Genomic DNA, 19,700 nt, shown 5'->3' with positions numbered 1-19,700 from the left:
CTGGGCGCAGGGTGCTCGCGTGTGGGCGCTTGGCGTGACTGCGCCGGGAGGTGAGAGCAGGGGGAAACCGCAGGGAGGCCCGGCATGATTCAACCCCGTCGGGCCGTTTCTCAGAAACCTTCCTGGCTCCCACCGCGCTTCCCGGGCCGGCTGCACCGGAGCCCGGGACACCCCGTGACCTCGCCGGTGCCCGGGATGGAGGGCGCGGGGATGCAGGTGCGGCACGGATGCAGGGTCCCCGGTGCAGCCCACCCCCCCCCCCCCCAGCCACACACACCAAAAGCCCTGCCAGGACCCCCCAGCCTCGGGTGCGAGGGGCTGGATGGCGGCACCGTGCACCCTGCAGCGCGCACCAGCCCGTGCCGCGCACGTGGTCCCCCCCAGGCCCGACGGGCTCCGGGCACCTTGGGGACAGGATGGCGAAGCTGGGGGTGGGGGGGAGAGGAAATATTTTTGCATTATCCCCCACTTCTTGCACAAGTTAATGGCAAAGCGGCGGTGGGGAGGGCGGCCCCGGGGCTATGGCAACGGCGCAGCACCTGCGGGACATGCAGGGGTGACATCAAAGTGGCGGCGCAGACGCAGTCTCCCCCCGCCCCCCCTCACCCCCCGCTGCGGTTTCTGCAGATTTGACTAACTTTCTCCGCTCTGGGGGGCAGGGACGGGGGGGGGCTGCGCCTAGCCCCGGGGAGCAGCAAGGAGGGGGGCCCGGCTGCGGCTCGGCCCCCTCCGCCCCCCCTGGACTCAGAGCCACAGCCATGGGAAACGGGGCCAAGGGAGGTCAGGATCCCCCAGACACCCCCAGCTCCACGGTGCCCCCCGGTCCCCAGGGAAGCAGCAATGGGGCTGAAACAGTGGGGGGGGAGCAGGATTGTCCCCAGCGCCCCTCGGGGGCAGCGGGTGTCCGGGGGCAGCAGCGCTGCGATGGCTTCAGCCCGCTCGCAGCCCGTCTCGCCAACGCTCGCGGTGGGAAGGGGGTCCCGGGCAAAGCGGTGGGAGAACAGGGGGCTCTGCCGTGGCCTGGACTGGGTCGGGGGCTCCTCCATCGGTGGGGGGCACCTGGGCCGTGCTGAGGAGCATCATCTCCAGCCTGGGAGCACCTTCCCTGGTCATGGAGCACCAGTGCAGGGCCCGGGAGCGTCACCCCTGGCCGAGGAGCGTCGTCCCCATCCCACCCTTCACTGTGTCCCTGCCGGGTGCCGGTGGGGGGGAAGAGGCTCTGCCCGAGGGGCCGAAGCCGCTCGGGTGGGAAGCAGGTTCTTCTAAAAACAATCGTCTGCCGGGACTTTCCTCGCGCCGCCGAGCCTGCGTGTGACAATTGGCAGCCGCTCCCCGCGCTCTCGCTCCCCCGAGGATTTCGCCGGCCGCCCAGGTGCGCCGGTTGGCCGCGATGCAAATGCGGCGCCAGATATAACCCCGCCGAGGGAATGGCGCGGGAGCACGCGGCTCCCCGGGGGCTTCACTTCCCTCCTGGCCAAGCGAGGGGGGGGCATCAGGCGTGACGTGAACCCGCTGCCCCCGCCACGGTGCCGCCGGTGACGCCCCATGTCCCGCAGGGCGTGCAGCTGGGAGCCGCGGGGCTACCAACTCCCCCTTGGTTGCCCCAGCACTCAGCCCCCCGAGGGAAGGGGGCACAGAGGTGGCCCCGTGTCCCCCTCATGCCCTGCCCCCCAACTTTTGGGGGGTGCAGGAGCCCGGCAGAGCCGCCCAGCCCACGCGGAGAGCTGCCGAAGGCCGGCAGGGTCCTCGGCGGGATGGCGGGGAGGAGCATGACTCAGTGAAAGGCTGGAGAATTGGGACGAGGAGGAGGTGGCGGCGGTGACGGTGACTCAGTCCTCCCTCACCCGCTCTCCCCTCCCCGCGCTCCCCGTCTTCGGGTGCCCGACGGGTCCCCGAGGGGGAGCAGGAGCCGGCCGGGATGCTCGGAGGATGCAGTTCAGCGCCCCGCAGAGTTTTATGGGATTTTTTTTCACGCCATACGAAGCGTGTTTCAACACGACGGGGGAAACGAGTTCCTCCCTGCGCTACCGTAATTACGGCGTATCAGCAGATAAGGATCTCTCTGTCATAACACCAGCCCAACGTTTTTATCCCCCTGGTGCTTTAAAGGGGGTTTGGTTCCAGGCAGAAAAGGGCTGAGGGGCGTTTTAGCACCAAAACAGCTCTTGTTCAGGGAAAAGGCAGGGGATGAGCTGCGGGACTCACTGTCCCTTGTCCCCTGGGCTGCGGGCGCTGGCACCGTTTCACCCCGTCCTTCAGAGTCACCTGGCAGCGTCACAGCGAGGGGAAAATAACTCTTGGCGCTTGCGTTTCACCCAGGCTGGGAAGGAAGTGAGGGTAAGAGAAAAAAAAAAAAAAAAAAAAAAGGATCCTCTGACTTGCTTTTTTTGTTTCGTGTCGGTGGTTCGAGCCTGTCCAGCCTCCGGTGGTAGAAGGTGTCAGGAGAGTATGAAATAAGCGTGAACAATGTCAACCTGCTCAAACAGGTGCTAAAAAAAGGGCTGTGGGAGGGTTGGCGTGAGCCCTCGCCCGCCGGGATGTTTCCGTCTGACTGATGTGCTCCAGCAGGGGTGGGCGCAGCCCCCGGCGCCCCACGGAAACCCTGAGCCCACCCCACACCCGCTGCGGCCCCCGTGCTTCAGGCGGGTCCTGGAGCGGGTGCAGGCACGTGGGGTTGAGTGTCGCCTTTGCCCCACGCAGACGTGTCCCCGTGCAGATCACGGCGGGGGGGACACCAGTGATGGCTGCCGGCCTTGCCGGGAGGAGTGGTGAGAGCGCGGCTGCACGGGGAGGAATTTGAGGAGCCCGTGGCCCTTCCACTGTCCCCCTTCCCCAACGCTGGCTGTGAGGGGGACGCCCTGCGTGACAGGGGGAGGGCGGTGTCCCCCCACTCGCCCGGTGTCACCTGCAGATCGCCTGGGATCCCCGGCGCAAACCTGGATGCAAGCATTTGCCAGCGCCGCGGCTCAGCAGCCAGCCGAGGCCACCACTGCGCCTCGGGGCTCCTCCGCGCTTCTGCCGGAGCCCCGTTTCGCTATGACTGCGCTCGGTAACACCAGGGCGAGGAGGACGGTGCTCGGTGACACATCACGTCGTGGCAGCGAGCGAGTCCCCAGGCTGGCAGCATCTCCCTGCCCCAGGGCATCCCGCGGGAATCAATTCTGCTGGACCCGGGCACATTTGGGCCGTTCCCCTCCCTGGAACACGTGCCCTGGGAGACAAGGAAAGCCGGGGCAGCCCCAGCTCGGAGAAGGACAGGTTTCCCTGGACCCTATCGCTCATCCATTAACCAAAACTAAAGACCGACACCATTTTTCAGCAGCTAGAGGAGCAGACGCCCTTATCTCTAAATCTCGGGGTGTATCGGCGCTGCGCTGAGTAACCGGTTGGTGTTCTAACCACAGCCCTCGCCAGCAGCCCGGCAGCCCCGGTGGGAAGCGACGCGCTGGGCACGGGTTTCCTCACACCTTCGGGATCTGCAGATCCCAGAGGCGACAGGCGCAAGCGGCCGCAGCCCTGGCCCCGCTCCCCTCACTCCGGCTCACCCAGAGCCTGCGCTTCGCCGCTTACGTCCCGGCTCCGAGCGCTGGGATCCCCTCTGCTTTCGTGGCTGTAGGGAAGGAGCTCCGGTGTGGGAGGGCAGTGAAGCACCCGGGTCCCTTCAGCTATGACATACATGAGAGTTTATTGGAATTTTTAAAAAATTCAATAAACGTTTAAGCACAAGAGGCTCATTTCTTTATGCTAAAAGCCCGTTTCCTGGTCCTCCTCCCTGCTGCCCGCTGGTTACGTACAATTCAGCAGTAAATAAAGAACCCAAGCGAGACAGACGGAGCAGCTGGAGCGCGTTCAAAGAGAACGGCCCAAACACAAATTTGTTTCGTACCAAAATAACCAAACCGGGAGCAGAATAAATCAGGCTCACAACAAATACTGGCATTTTCCCCCCCTCTGTTTTCCCAGATGAGGTGATTTGCAAAGCTCCTCCGAGCTCAGCGACCTGCCCGAGCCCTTCGACCTATGGGCAGGGCCCAAGGGGCTTCCTTGGCACGGCCGGGGCTCGGCCCCCAAGGGAGGGTGCCCGGGGAGGTCCCCCGAGGCAAGGGGAGGCACAGGGAGGGGACTGACCCTGGCACCGCACGGGGCTGGCTCTCCAGCTTTCCAGCCCTGCTCCCGGGACACAGCCAAGGCCGGCTCCGGCGCCAGTTCAGGGAGTCGCAGGCACCTGCTTGGGGAGCATCACACAGCAGATAAACAGCACTCCAAAATATATTCTTTGGTTTTTTTTAATAAATGACTGGGTTGAAATTCCATAACATGTGATTTTTCAACAGCAGTGCTGTAACGAGGTGATCGCTCCTCAACTCCAGACAGAGCAGGGAGCTTCTTTTGGTTCAGCCCATCTTGAAATCCGGGCTCTGCCCGAGCAGCGGTGGGAAAACGGCGCTGTCTGGGCCAGACACTGCGAAAACCTCCCTCCTTCCTTCCAAAAACCGGGCAGTGTTGCTCAGAGGCGCAGCGGGTGATTGCTCACCTCGCCTGTGCAGCAGGGGTAGACGGCTGAAGCCCTGCCTGGCGGGAAGTGCAGAGGGACAGTAATCTGAAGAGTGCTTTCAAGGATCGGGTCGCGGCGTGAGAAAGGCACCGGCGGTGCTGCCTGACACACATTCGGCAATCTGGGGAGCTTCCTGTGCAAACAACAAGTTACGTTTTACTGTGCGCAACCTTATTCATTTCTGGCGAAGCGTGAGGAGCGTTTTCATCAGCCACGATGTGCGTGTAACTCAGGCGAGTTCTCCCCCAGGAGAAGGCAGCGGGAGAGATGGAGTTACCGAAGGATTTACGGTAACCGAGGCAGGGAATCAGCTGAAGCCTCCCCAAGGCCAGGCAGCCCTCGGACAACCGGGTTAAGCCCTTGGTGGAACCGCAGCATCACCAGCAGAAGGATCGTTGGTCACGCCATGACAACGGGTATTCGTCAGGGAAGAACCAACATCCACCCGCTCACTGTGTGTTCTTCACGGTGGGGAAACTGGCTATTGGAAAAAACTTATTTTATAACCACACACGTAACGTCACACAAGGTAGCAAAAGAGTTCTCCTTCCCCCCAAGGATCAGCAGGATCTAGCACTTCTACAGCACTTTAGATACTCGAGCACTCCACAGACTAATTTATCCTCCTTCAGATGTACCCTTATCGGGGAAAAATGAATACCATTTTCTTTTTTGTACCATAACATTCAGGGAGGGAAAAAGTATTTGAGCCAAAAGAGTGAGCCCAGGTCAGAGGGAGGAATGAAATTCAGTATTTCTGAACCCTCAGCACACTCCCTGTGTCTCTGTGCCCCGGCCTTCCCTCACGGAAACGGATGGATGCCCACGGATAGTGGCACGGCAGCATTGAAAAAGTACAAAAGCAACAGAGATATCAAACCATACAATGGATGCAAAAAGTCCATCAGAACACACTTAACTCTACATTATACAAAAATACTTTGCAAAGAATAAACATTCACTCAGCAAAACTGTTATCAAATTCATATCTTCAGCACAGTGACTAATAATACAGCTGCAGAGCAATGATTAGATTAAAAGAACTATTTTAAAAACCAGCTTCAAAGTAATGGTAAATACTCATTTTGCAAAACAGCACATTTCACTCCGAGGGATATCCCCACGTAAAACCAGACAGCGTGATTGAGCCGTCAGCTCCCACACACTCCTGTATGCAGATTCTCACGCTGTCTGCTGTCAGGACGGGGTGACTCCCGCTCCGTGCCCAACGCTGCCCGCCCTCCGCAGGGACGCTGCGTGCCAGGGCTGGCCACCCACTGGATGGCACGGCCACCGCTTCTGCCGCAGGGGCTGAGCAGGAGCAGGGCGGGGGCACAACACCCAGCACAGTTTTGTCCTCCTTCTTGGCGTCCATCAGAAAGGAGGACTTTCCATCAGTGAAAAGCTGGATTTCCCCCAGACTGCATGGATGAGCCAAGCAGTGATCTCACGGGGTATCCCAAAAATGCGTACTGTTAAAAAACCCCAGCCCCAAAATAGGGCTCATTTCTTATTTTGCTATTACCGAGTAAGATGCATGTGGGAGTGACTTTAAAGAAGGCGAACAGAGGGGTAAGAAAAATGAAAGTGTGGTTGGGCCACATGCTCTATAATATTTAGGGGAAAACCTTTAAAGAGGAATTAATAATCCCTCCCAGACGCGTGTTTTCCTTGTTTCGGTGATCAGCCGTTTGAAGACCATTGGGATTGTAACAGCTCGAGAAAGCTCCTCCTACGCGCTTCTGACTCTACATCTGACCAAGCAGGGAACCCGGCAGCACAGCATAAAAACCTTTTGCGCTGAGTTAAAGCACATATTATAAAAAACAAACACACGTTAAAAAATAAAAACATCCTAAATGGCTCTTAATTTTCACAAAAATAAAGTTCATATAAAAATCGGGTCTCTGCTCCTGGTATTCTGTACAGGTACCGCTCACCACAGCAGCTAGGCACAGATGCTACAGAACACTGAATTATTTGTAAAAAAAATTTAAAAAGGTGTCACCTTCCTGTGAAACTTATTTTAAAACCTGGCATAGAAAAATATTCAAGAAATTTCTTTATACTAATTAACAAACAAACAAGCAAGCCTCCCCTCCGATCTAAACCAAAGCCTTTGACCTTGGAAAACCAGTCCTTTTATTTGAGTACTACTCTGTGCTCTCCTCGTGCTATGTGCGAGGAGAACTCGTATCGGTCGTGGCTTCTGTACCCGCAGACGTTGCACTCAAAGGGATCGCGGAACCCGTGGCAGCCCATGTGGATGGTGAACATCACGTAATCCAAAAAGAGCACGCGGCAATGGTCGCACCGGTAGACCCCGATGGCTTCCCCTTCCTTGTTGATGACCTTAAAGGCATCGCGGGGGCATATGGCGGGTGGCTTGATTATGTCATACGGCCTTGGGAAATCCTTCAAGGACTGGAGGCCGTTGCGGGCCTGAGCGGGGATCACCTGGCTCTGATGGAAGGTGGGATTCTGCCGCTCCTCGTGGTTGCTGTCAGTGTCTGTGGAGTCTTGGCCACTGTTGTTTGGGGAAAGACCTCTGTCGGAGGACAGGCTTTTGTCCCTGAGGTGGCCATGGCTCTTCTCCGCATCCTGCGAGCTGCCGTTCGGCAGGTCGGGGCGGGTCAGCGGAATGGGGTACAGACTGCTTATGACAGGGACCATTTCGGAGGTGGGAGCTGGTGGGGTCTGCACGAGAGGGCGCAGGGCTTCAGCCCCAAGGTAGGTGATGGCATTGTTTATGGCCTGGTCCATCATGCGTCCTTGCATTATGTCGCTTTCCTTTTCGTACATGAAACTTGAATTATAATTAACATCAAAACTATGTCGTTTCTCACCTGCAAGAGAGGAGAGGTATTAAATTACCCGGGTGGGTAGACAAGTATTTAAACTCTGTGATGCCCTTTCTAAATGGCAGTAGTCTATGGAAAGTACAGAGGCATGAAATGTTCTCTGCTGAAAGAGGCCGTTCATATATAAGTAGCTTTTGGGTGGGGTTTTCGGAGGGCTTGTTATTTTTTTAAAGCCCAGGCTTGAAAGCAAAAGAATCTAATAGAGGAGGTGGTGAGGATGCTTCCTGGACAAATCATCATTAATTTTTTTTAATTAATCTGGGACTTAAGGGGAAGAATATTATCAAAGCTACCATAGACTAACTACTCTCATCTTTTTTCTGGAAAAAGGCACATAATCATAAATGAAAATACCTGTAAAAGAGCTAATGGACAATGAACCAAATTATTCCATTTTCGGTACCCCTCTCTAACAGAAACAGTGCAGACATGGGCCGGCTGAGATCTGATGCACTTTTCACTACTTTTACCCATCTCACAGAGTCTTCTTTTATCTGTCCTCGGACACTGAAGTCAATTTTCCCCACTGTCCTCTGACAACTACAGCTTCCTCTGCACTACGCCTGGTTTCTTTGACCTCAGCACAGGTTTTCAGACAATCTAACCCTGTCAGCTACGCACATATGTATAGAACAACAGATTTAGGGTCACTTGATACGGGGCTAGCGGAAGAGGAGTGAAACGCATTCCCCTCTGGGTGCACTGCAGCTTTGAAAACTCTAGACTAGACAGAAAGGGAGGAGAGCCAAGAGACGGTACCTGAAATTCCGCTCACGCCTCTTCTAGGACTAAGGCAGGGGAGGGTGGGCTGGGCAGCACACTGCAACTTGTTTTCTCTGTGCCAGGTGCAGGGAGGAAATAAAACTGCACCCCAAAAGGACTAAAGTCACTTTTTTGATGAATGTCTAACAATAAGTAACCGAATTCTGTGGTTACATAAAACGTAAAATTGTTTATAGCTCTAAAAAAAAAAAAAAATGGACCAGACCAAATGTTTCACGTGCAAGTGACTTGCAAACATCAGATCCACTAATCTTTTAGTTACGGTAACTGGAGTAGTGCAGATGTTTATCAGTCACCTGTCAACACCATGACTCAATGTATATGAAACTCATTAGGTTTCACTGCAGAGGCAGAAAACCAGGAGCTCACGTTTCTCTTATAAAACACTCAAAAAGGTTAGTGAACCACAAGAGTGTAACTGCTTCCAACCCTCAACAAAAACTTGCTATCCAACTTTACACAGAAGGAAACAAAACGATATAGCACATTTGTATGACTCATAAAACCAGCTCCAGGCAAGTGAAAGATGTGAACAAATTTGAAATTTAAAAAAAAAAAAAAAGGGGGAAACAAAAGCAAAAATAGACAGGACTCCCTGTAAATTTTGGGTTAGGATTGACTGTCATAAGGTAAGACACAAAAAAGGCAACGTATTACCACTCAGGCTCTCACAGTATTCTGTTACTCCACTATCCTGGTGGCTTTTTAAAGTCCCCACAGTATCCCAGCCCGTCTCACTAAAATTACCAGTTATATCAAATGAAATGCAAATACCCAAATGCTCTTCTGACATACGCTAACATGTCACCTTGCTGTACATTTTTAAAAGGCCACGGCACATCAGATGCGGACTCCTTACATGAGAGGTCAAGAAATGAGGCTGCAACCAGACCGTGACATTTCTAATGTACTTTGGGAGGAAAAGCATTACATAAAGAATGGCTTCTCTCTCTCTCTCCCCTCACTGTCTCAGCAGACGCCCCAAGGCAAGCATGCGTCTGACTTTGATATCTGAGTAAGAAGCCTATATTTAGGTAGGCTGAATCTGTATGAAAGTGCCACAGAAAGTGCTAATCGTACATCCAGAACGACAAGCTATGGCACCGCATCGCAATCAAGCGGACGGTGAAATACAGCAAACCTTTCCATGGAGAGAGACAAAAGCCAGAGCAGTGCTTCACTCCAAACCGACAGCAATCAGTCAGGATTTGAAAAGGGGAAAGGAGTATATGGGGACTGAGGGGTGAGTAAAATGGACCGTGCCAAAAGCAGTTGATGTTTTATCTCTGGAGCCGGCAGGACAATGTAATAGATTATTCTGAGTTAAGCTGCTATCTGCACCAGGCAAAGTGCCACAAAGTTACTGAAAAAACACTACATTAAAAATGAAATTACAGGTTCTCTAACGTTCATTTACAAAGCAGCCACTGGTTAGCACATCTTTCCTTTTTTTTTTTGTGTCTCAGTGCAATGCAAAAGCTTTCCCCTTCAAAATTCACACATGAGCCATAGCATATGACACATGCTCATGTGCTGCTCAGTGATGCTTCGCTTACTCTAAAATGTAAGTAGATTTTTGTAACCCGATGAGGTGTGGACACTGGGAACAGGGAGTGAACCTGCTTCTGGCTGCTGTGCTAACCAAAGCAGGCGATTTCTCATTAAACTTCGCACACTGAGGGGTCATGGTGGCTGTTACTGTGTCAGAACTGCACTAGCACTTTTACCACCATCAGAAATAGATTTTTACTCCCGATCTCAGGGTGAACTTGTTTTTAAAAAGGAAGAAATAGAATTCTGTGGGTCAAGATGCTCAGCTGATGTAAACTGGCAGAAATGCATTGACTGCACCGGTTACTTCACCTTGCGTCAACCGAAGATGCAGCCCCATGCGTGTTTTATACAGCAGCAAAGTACCACCAGCACGGGTATCTGCTCTGCTGGACTATTTTCATTTGTTGGGTTTTTTTTTAAAAAAATCTGTTCATTAATCAAACCAGGAAGTACAAAAAGACAGGGTTTGTAGATTTGGTCTATACGCATGCAAAATAGAAATCCACAGCAAAATAGGAAACACGAAGTCATAAACTTCCATTCAAAGCCTTGTTCTCTCGTAACTAAAGGAAAAGCTGAGGACAAAATCTTTGCAGGAGAAGCCTTTGAAGGAGGGCTTAGAGGTGAAGAGGCAAGTATACGGTCTGCTGATCTGTGTCCCTGTTTGAGACCTATATTTGTGCACATGAAGTAGCTACTGAAGATGAAAATGTGAAAAAATGAAGTGGGCAAGACTCCTGGTGCTTGTACGAATCTCTGTAGAGCCCTCAAATAATAATAAAGGGTTGGGTTTTTTTTCCAATCAATAGACTTCATTCACAGAAATGAGCCAAACAAAGATGCCTTGTGAGTATACATCTCTATCCCTTCTTCCTGACAAAATGAAAAATCAGCAGCAGTTCTGAGAACGCCGTTTCCCAAGAAATCACAAAGCTGTCCCGGCAGATTTGCACTCCTACACATGCAGTTCAGAAAGTCACAGAAGTCAAATCAAGGTCGGACAGACCGCTCCTGTAAACATGTTTCCCAGGGATAAAAGGGACCAAGCAAGTAAGTTTTTCCACACGTTACCTAACAAGAACATGCCAATCACATAGGTTCTAGAAAAATCGTAAGTTTCAGAAATGGGCTATTTTGTTCCTTTAGGTGCACTGCCCTGGGTCCTCCAACTTCTCCACAAAAACCCGTGCATGACGCGGTATCAGTTCATGCCATCTGCAGACCACGTTGAGCACAATCACAAGTCAAAAAAGGATCTAATCCATACGGTAACTAGTATGCTGGTAAAACAAATCAGAAAAACACTAGTGCTTAACTCTAAGCATATGCTGAGTGGTTGCGTCCTGCTGCAGGATGTGTTTAATAAAATACACAAAGATTGAATTGGTAGCAGTTGTAAAACAAGAAAGGGTGAAGCTGATCTCAGTGCTAAAAAAAAGGTAGCTAAAGATTTTGAAAAACATTTGCATTAGTATTACTGTTTGAATCACAGCATGACATGTAAGGTCTAAATCACATAGTCAACAGTTTCAATATTAAGTACCCAAAGGCACTCAGATGGAGCATGCTGGTGTTACTTCACTCCTGTATAAAAAGGTGACCTTTTTAAAGCCATAATAAGATGTCTAAATAAAAGTTATCGGTTTTCATAGATGAAAGTCCCTTGCTACACACTAAATCCAGTACGAGCTACGTTACCTTCAAAAATCAGGTTGCTTTTATGGCTTTAGCAGCATACCTTTACCTAGGTTTGGCCCTTAGCCCCAGACGTTCGAGCCAGGTCCTGAGAAGGTCCCTCTGCCAGGTGGGTCTGTGTGACAGCGGCTGGTCCCTCCCTGCACACTCAGCCCCACGCTTCTCCCCTCCCCAGTCATGTGTGACAACACCAGCCCCCACACAGGCCCCCATTCTGAAGGTAAAGTTTAGAGTAAGAAAAATAAGCGCTCAGTACCTTATATAACCATACGGAATATAACATTAGGCATTATTAGTACTAATATTACAGAACTGCTGACTAAGTCAGGTCTTTGCCCAGGACACAAGAGTTGCATTTTATTTTCTTAAAAGGCAAGTTAATGAAATAAGACTAGCCAAGAGGATCAGGCGTTCACTGAAACACAAAACCTGCCAAACTAGTATTTAAGATCCCCAGCATGCAAAACTCTGATCATATAAAATTAAATGCAAAGAAAATGCTATGGAAACATCTTGTTGCTTAAATTACCACAAGAAAGGATTTGATATTTTTTTAATCATATTCAAATTCAGAAGGATGACTAACAAAATCCAATACTTTTCTGTCTTTAGGCCTTATTCCACACATGCATCCTGCAAGTATCTTCAACTCCTGCTGACTAGAAAGAGCTCTCAGCTCTTAACAGCATTAAGCCTTCCTGTTCTTTTCCTGTAAAGAACCTAGCAGAGAACATTTCAAATGCACAGGTACAGAAAACAACACACGCAAGCTCACAAAATATATTTGTACATTGCCTGCACAAATGGACACAAAGCACAACAGCAGCTCCCATCCAGTTTAAGTATCTAACAGAATATATTCTGTTACTTTAATCAAAACCTTACAACAAATCCCTAAAAGCATATCAGAACAATCAAAGTTACTTTATTTATATTCTTTTGTTTTAGACTAGATTATAAACTTGAGAGGGATATTTAAAGTAAGCAGAGGCATTGTACCATAGGTTACCAACTTGCACATATTTAACTGTTGCAGATGAAAAGGTTTTTTGTTCTTACCAATAAATTTCTGAGGCATTGAGCTTTTTCGCTTTGCCACGTTGCTTGCTAGCCTGTCCAGCACAAGGGCTCTTTCACTCCCCATCTCTGCCTTGATGTGCCTTGCCTCCACGCTTGCTAGTTTGGAAAATGTGAAAAGAGAAAAAAAAAAAAACAACAAAAAACAACACGTAGGTGAAAAGGAAAAAAAAGCAAAAAAAAAAGAAAAAAAAAAAAGGAAGAGATGAATGGTTTAATCTCCGGAGTTTGCCACACTAACTGGAAGGAAACAGTTTGGAGATCTGATGTAAACTTGTTTTGCTTTTTCTGTCGTTCTTGCTCTTTGCGTCTTGGGCACCAGTTGCGGTCAGTGGAAGCAAGCACAGAAACAGACACTAATCTTGCAGTCCTGAGCTCATGCAAGGAGAGCATAAACCATACAAACCCAATATCTTCATTAGCAAGAGGAAGTGTAAAATAAACTGGCTGGAAGGGTTGGTTACAAAATGTAGATATAACCTCTGTCAGCCTTTCTTTTTTATTCTGAGTAAGACTGTGTGACACCTGCAGACAGGCACAGTGCTTCAAAACTTCAATATAAGATATTCAGTGCTCTTGCTACACTTTTTAGATATCAGTCATACCTAGATGTCTTCCTAACTAATCACTAAGAAACTTGTATAAAGCATATCAACATCAACACATCAATATAGTCTTTCAATATTCACTTCTAACTCTTGTTTTTCAGGTGTCATTATCACTGAATGCTGCAGCTAAAACTCATTAAGAATGTTTTCTCTCTGGCACACTTGTAAGCATTAGCATTAGGTGTTTTAAAGCTCATTGTGACCTCCAGAATTTCTAATTTTAGGAAAAGTACACATGCCCTATGACCGCTCCCTTGAGCCTGGGCCACTGGCTGTTTTAAGGATCATCCCATTTTCCAGAGTTCTCCTTCAGTGCCTGCCAGTGCCCATCATTTCACGGAAATTACTGCTCGCTCTCACCTCATGGAGGCTGCGCAGGCTTTTGAGCTGGATCAGCCAAGCTGAAGGACTGCCACCTCATATCACTACTGCCAGACTAATATTGAATATAACTGCTGCGGCTTCCCCCCAGAAAGCTTGCTCTTGCCTGAAGAACAAAGTACCGGTAGTGGTACTTTTATATTAAAAAGTAGCACTAGGAGTTTCAGAATTAGGGACCACTGTGGTGAAAACTAGACCCATTTTAAGAGACTGACCATGCCTTTAAGAGTTAGTACCCAAGTAGAGGAAAACTGAAGACAAGGAAGGGTGATCTACTCTCCCAAGGTAATACAAAAGGTCAGATCTCACCATGAAAGAATCCTGGCTGCTGTTATTGTGCTATTGCACTAGCATACCTAAATATATGAAGCGTAATCTACATAAGAGGAAAATGCCAGAGGAAAATGATACAAGCACTTTGGTATCACTTTAGTCCTGCTAAATGCAGTTTTATTAAGTATTGGACTTAAATTGCAATTTGCTAAGTACAGCAAGTGATAAAAATGCCGTATCATCCTTCCATAGCCTAGTGTGCAGCACTTCCCTACACATTTCAAAGTCAGACACTCCTTACCTGTTTATTATTGCTGTTATTGATATCATATGAGCTTCAGTCAGCACAAACCATGACTCACCAAACCTCAGCCAGAACCATTTGTTAATGTTTGTTCAGCATTTTGAAAATGTAAAGTGCTTCATAAGTACTCGATGCCACAAACTCTAGCTACAAATATGACTCAGGATGAATGGGATAACAGGGCTCAACTCAGCCCTACCTGAGTCCTGTTTCATCAGGCTGTAACCCCATGATATACATGATAACCAGACCACAGAGGGCATGCATGCACAATGCCTTAGAGGTAATAACACACTACTTTTCTAGTCTGGTTTTTATTCCAAATTACTCTAGTATGTTTAGAGACTTACATAAATACGTTCATCAACTGCTAAAACACACCTGCTTCCAGCATGAAATACCAAGACGCTACGTAAGAGTTTACATGAAGTGAGACAAAACATCAGATTAAGTTGAAACTCTAAGGGAAAGTTAGGTAGGCAGAGCATAATCATCCGTTTGGATTTTGGCCAGAAGCTCTAGTTAATTCTTGAGAATAATGTCATGGGATTTTTAATTTCAGAACTTCTGTTTAACTCTCATGCTGCAAAAACCAGAATATGCTTTCTGAGCTCTTTATATTATCTTTAGATAACTAAAGTTCAAGGTTTGAACTATCCCCAACCTAGAAAGCTCGTAATCTTGACAGGATCATTGCACAAGTCATTAATAATAGTAATTTAACAGCCCAACAGCCCACAACTACCCTGAACAAGGTAATAATACAAACAGTGCTGTATATTCAAAAATTTACATTGTAAAGAAAAAAAGAAAGAAGGAAAACACAATTCATTCATGTCAGAAAAGCAGGTCCCTGGTCTCTACCGTTTCTTCGTTTTTCTTACTCTTCTAGTTCCTCTTTTTCTCAATCTTTAATTTCATGAGTTGTACTCATGTTCTTTTAAAGCTTTAATTTCACATTTTCAGAACCTTTTTCCCTGTCTTCCGACAGAACTCAAAGAGTGAAATTTCTGTACGTCCTTTAGCCAGCCCTACAGACACACTGGAAGCTCCACGCAGCGTATCAGTGACTACTTGTCTTGTCAACGTTATTTATGTGCCACCAAGGGAACTTTATTAAATTAGTGTCAAGAGGGCAGACAAGCGGCTTCCTGCAGAGGTAACAATAGTCTTTACTCAGACAAGATTGCTGAAAAGACAGTAACTATTGACCTACATAATATGTTCTGGGACATCTGCAAGTATCAATCTTCCATCTTGATGTCTGTCTGCCATTTTATTTTAACGCTGAGGTTCTTTTCTTTCACATTTAGATTTTCTACTCCTTGCTAATGGCCATTTTTTCCTAAAGAAAAAAAAAATCTCTATTTATGGGCCACAAAAAGTCTTTGACAACGTCTTCATAATACAGCCTTCGGGACACAGTATCTGCTGCCACTGAGACACAGGTGGTTACACGGGTTCTCTCTCACAACACTGCTCTCTCTACCCAAAAGCTAACTTAAAATTATCTCACCCACCTCTCCCTTCTGGACCACTTATTAAACAAGTCAAGAATAATATTTAGTATTTAGGAAACATTTTTTTTAATCACTCAAAATTCTCTAAAGACTTCTTGACAGAGAGAAATAATCATGCCCTGTCTCCCTCTTCAATTACCTTACCCACTGGGTGATTCCACTGCACGTCGTGACATTAGTTTAAAGAACTAATTATCTAACTATAACATGTATCTAAAAATAAATTTCAGGCTGGATTGACAGAAATGGTCAAGTGCTTTGCTCAAAGTTACACTGAGAAAGAATAATAGTTATAAGGAAAATCTAGACTTCCAAAGCACTTAACCTATTTCAGCTTGAGATCTTGCAATGTGCTGCAAGTTGAATACTCCTGATGGTTCACCTGCATGGCCAGAGAACAGCTGAAACTCTAAGGATACTGAAAGAAACTCTGCAGAACAAATAACTCATCCTCTTCGCTCCACTTCAGATCTCTGATCACTGTCTCGCGTGTGCCTCTGGAATTACATGGAAAGTAAAGCTCCCAAACTTTGTGTTTTAACACAGTAGTGGGATGGGGTTTAGCTCCAATGTCATGACCACTTTTAAGCCTGGGTCACCATGTCCTGCTCAGCCAACACTAGCGACGGACTACAGCCTTCCCTCCTCACCACCTGAGGTGTCTCTGTGGTGCTTCTGAGGGCTGTTGCCTTCCTCAGTGGTGTGTACGCTTCAGTTGTGATTTCATGTTTATAAAACACTTCCAGAAGAAAATTTTTGTACAAATGTGATTTATCTATTATGAATGGCTACTTATGTTTTCTTGGAATCACTGGCTGATGAGCCGCCTCTCTACAACAGTGCTGTCACCTGGCCATCATATCATTCAGTAGAGGTACAGAGAGCGGATACTCTTCTCCCAGCCCAGAGTACAAACACACGATCATTTAGCCTGTACTGAATTGTTTCCATAATGTGGTTTCTGTCACACCATCAATGTAAGTATAATTTTTAGAACATGCGGGCATCGTTAACAAAACCCTAAAGTACTAAGCAGAGCTCAAATTAGAGGCATTGCTTCCTGTAGCATCTCTATGTGGTCACTAAATAATGGAGAGTGGAACAGAGAGGTGGGTTATTGTGCAATGAGAACAATGTGACCAGAGATTGTTATCAGGGACTGAGCAACACTCTAGCAATATGGTTACATAAACCCTTTCTTTTAGAAATATTTCCACACTGCTACATTTGGAAGATGCAAACCTCATACTAAAAAGTAACCAGAATGGTTTTCAATATTTTAATTAATTAGTGGATGATGGCATGGAGAGCGTACTTGCGTTTAAAGATGGCTCCATATGAGAAGGTTGCAAGGACTTCAGAAAAGTACCAAAATTCAAAGTGATGCGGATAAGTAGGAAAATGGTCAGAAATCAAAAAATGATGTTCACTAAACACAAGTGCAAAATGCTACACTTAGGGGAATAAACAAGTCAAACACAGTAAATGAGCTCCTGAGGTCCTTTCCAGCCTTCCCTCTCGCTGATTCTGTCATCTAACATAGTGCTGATACCAGAGAATTGAATGGAAATGCCTCAGCAAGACTGGAGTTCCTGTTTTTCATAAAACTTACTACTCCACTAAAAACACTGCAATATTTTTAAAAGTGTGAAGGTCTTAAAGGCATAGGGTGCAGCCACATCATGTTGTACTGGAAATTTACATTTCCTCTGTGACCAATTTAAGGCATACTGTACTACTGCTGTAAGAACTACATAGCAGATTCTGGATAAATGAATTGCTGCTATTCTGAAATGAATGTAAACCATGAGAATCATTTAAAAGCAGAAATCTATAGTAGGTATCATGTTTTCCATTTTCACGTGGTGGACATCTCGGAGTGATTGCCATCATGGGAGTACGTACTGTAACATAAAACCACAGTTACAATATGTATGGGTTCTCATGAAAACCAAAACTTGCTGACGTTCTGATAACCATTTACTTTTACTAATGCTCTAAAAACATGTCATTTGCTGAAAAGAAGATAGCCCACGAAAAACTATAAAACTCTAACTTTGTTAAATCTTTGTTTCCTTATGGCGGTTTTTGTGTGTGCATGTGTCATAAAGGCTGATACACCAACCTACTCACTCTGCACAGAGTAAGAACTCTTGTACCCACATAGTTGTCATCATGTATCAATGGCTTGTGATGATGCCTGCAGAATCCTTCCTTGATAACCATATGCTAAATAATTATATATTTTTTAATTACTAAAGGGCCTTGTCATCTAAGTATATTTTTACATTTTAGTTTTCTTCTCTGAAAACTCAGTCTAACCTTTTCCTTGTAAAGAAAATTCTATTTGAAATTCACAATCAAAACTAGGAAGCTGAAGCCCTTAAAGTTATTGTTTGGTTGTTTTTTTTAAGGCTGCATGGCAATAGAATGGGAACCTGAATTCTGAAATTGTAGCCTCAGCTCTGCTACAGATCAGTCGTATAATCTTTTGGGAGGCCACAACCACTCCCTGACTCTGAATGAGAAAAGTAATTCTTTCCTGACTTACTGGCATCTTGTGGGACTTAAATCACAAAAGTTCATTTTAGGATTTGAAATATTCAGGTGAAGTAGGCTCAAAGATTATGGCAGTTATTTTTCACCAAAGTCTTTTCAGAACTGCAGCATTGAGACTGTGAAAAGGAAAATAAGAAAAACTGTGTTTTGATACATTTTACCTTCAGCCTTTTTCAAAGACAGCTCTGTACTTAAAGAAGTCCTTTACCTCTCACTGCCTCCTAAGCTGACCTATCAGTGATCTCCACGGTAGCACCCCATTTCCATGCCCTAGATCCACGCCACTAAAACTTCTGCAAATTCTAACCGATTCTGACCAACAGATCTTATCCTAAAGAAAAGGAAGCATCAAGTACTGAGACATGTAAACAACTGTTGTCAACAACCATGGGCATCAACTCATCCAATCAAATAAGCCACATAATGGCATTAATGTAGGAATAATTTAACTTACTGTGAGTGTCACCTACAGAAATCCTGTGTACAAGGTATTTTAGAGGTTTTATTCAAAGTAACTGTGAAATAAAAAAGTGATTAAAATAAAAGCATTCTTTAACTAGTTGCCTGAGGGATGCATTAAACCAGACCCTTTTATAAAATGTTACAGCCCCTTAGGTTATTGAAAATGATTGTAGTAAAAACTGTTCTCAGGCTGTGAGTTAACAGCTCACCAGATGCCCTTTTTTTCAGAACTGTGACGTACCAAAAAAACCCAAAACCACTGTAATGTTATGAACTCACCAGCCTCGCACATGCCAGCATTCTGCAAATAAGTACGGCACCGCTCCTTGTGCTCCTCTAATGAGCTCCTCTGCTTGTAGCTCCTTCCGCAAAACTCACATTTGTACGGCTTCTCCACTAGAAAAATAAGAGAGCAGCATAAAATAACCACAAGAGACTACTAAAACACTGTCTCCCTGCCATTCAAGTATACAGCTACTGATAGCACATGTTCAGCTCATGGAGAATGCTTTAAATTTCTGTTAAGTTTATGAGCACTGTCATCACCACAAAATTAGGGCTACAAAAGGGTGAAACTCCTTGGACAGGTAGAGTTCTCTCTTCAGTGCCCAAGCTCAGCATCAGAAAAGGACTCGCAATTAGACACTGTCCACAGGAGCTCAGGTTCCTACAGCCCGCCTTTAGCTGGCAACTTCTTTTGGTGTAACTTCCCTAGGGAAGACCAACTGTACAGCTGCTAAACCAGGACTGCAACTGTCCCAACTGCCTGATCTATGTCCTGCCTAGGCAGGATTTTTCAAGGATTTCATGAAACTGATACACTTAAACCAAACCAAAACCACACGTGAGGTTCATTTCATTTCCAAAGACATTTATTGTAAAGCAAATAATGTTCCTGATTCATTTAAACTAAAGCAAACCTGTTTGAAACTCAAGATAGCCACACAGCCTTCCCCAGTGCCTCATACACAAGGACTGGAAGCACTTCCTAAATTATCTCATTACTGTTTTGTGAGCAGACATCCTCTAACACACCCAGGCAAAATATCATCCTTGTACAGCACAAAT

General features: G+C 47.0%; 1 protein-coding gene across 7 annotated transcripts in view; it reads right to left on the bottom strand.

The window, feature by feature from the left end:
* Positions 1-4,282: 4,282 nt before the first annotated feature.
* IKZF3 (IKAROS family zinc finger 3) overlaps positions 4,283-19,700 on the bottom strand; it is a 51,951-nt gene continuing 36,533 nt past the window's right edge. For all 7 annotated transcript variants that reach the window (XM_054224587.1, XM_054224586.1, XM_054224585.1 and 4 more), the window contains 3 exons: positions 18,912-19,028; positions 12,508-12,624; positions 4,283-7,401 (listed from right to left, as the gene is read on the bottom strand). In XM_054224587.1, coding sequence (XP_054080562.1) covers positions 6,698-7,401; positions 12,508-12,624; positions 18,912-19,028 — 938 coding nt within the window. In that variant the 3' untranslated portion in view covers positions 4,283-6,697. The remainder of the gene's footprint in view (positions 7,402-12,507; positions 12,625-18,911; positions 19,029-19,700) is intronic.

The sequence above is a fragment of the Rissa tridactyla genome, chromosome 19 (assembly GCF_028500815.1).
Source record: "Rissa tridactyla isolate bRisTri1 chromosome 19, bRisTri1.patW.cur.20221130, whole genome shotgun sequence".
Lineage (NCBI taxonomy): Eukaryota > Metazoa > Chordata > Aves > Charadriiformes > Laridae > Rissa > Rissa tridactyla.
This window is presented reverse-complemented; position numbering and strand designations above follow the sequence as displayed.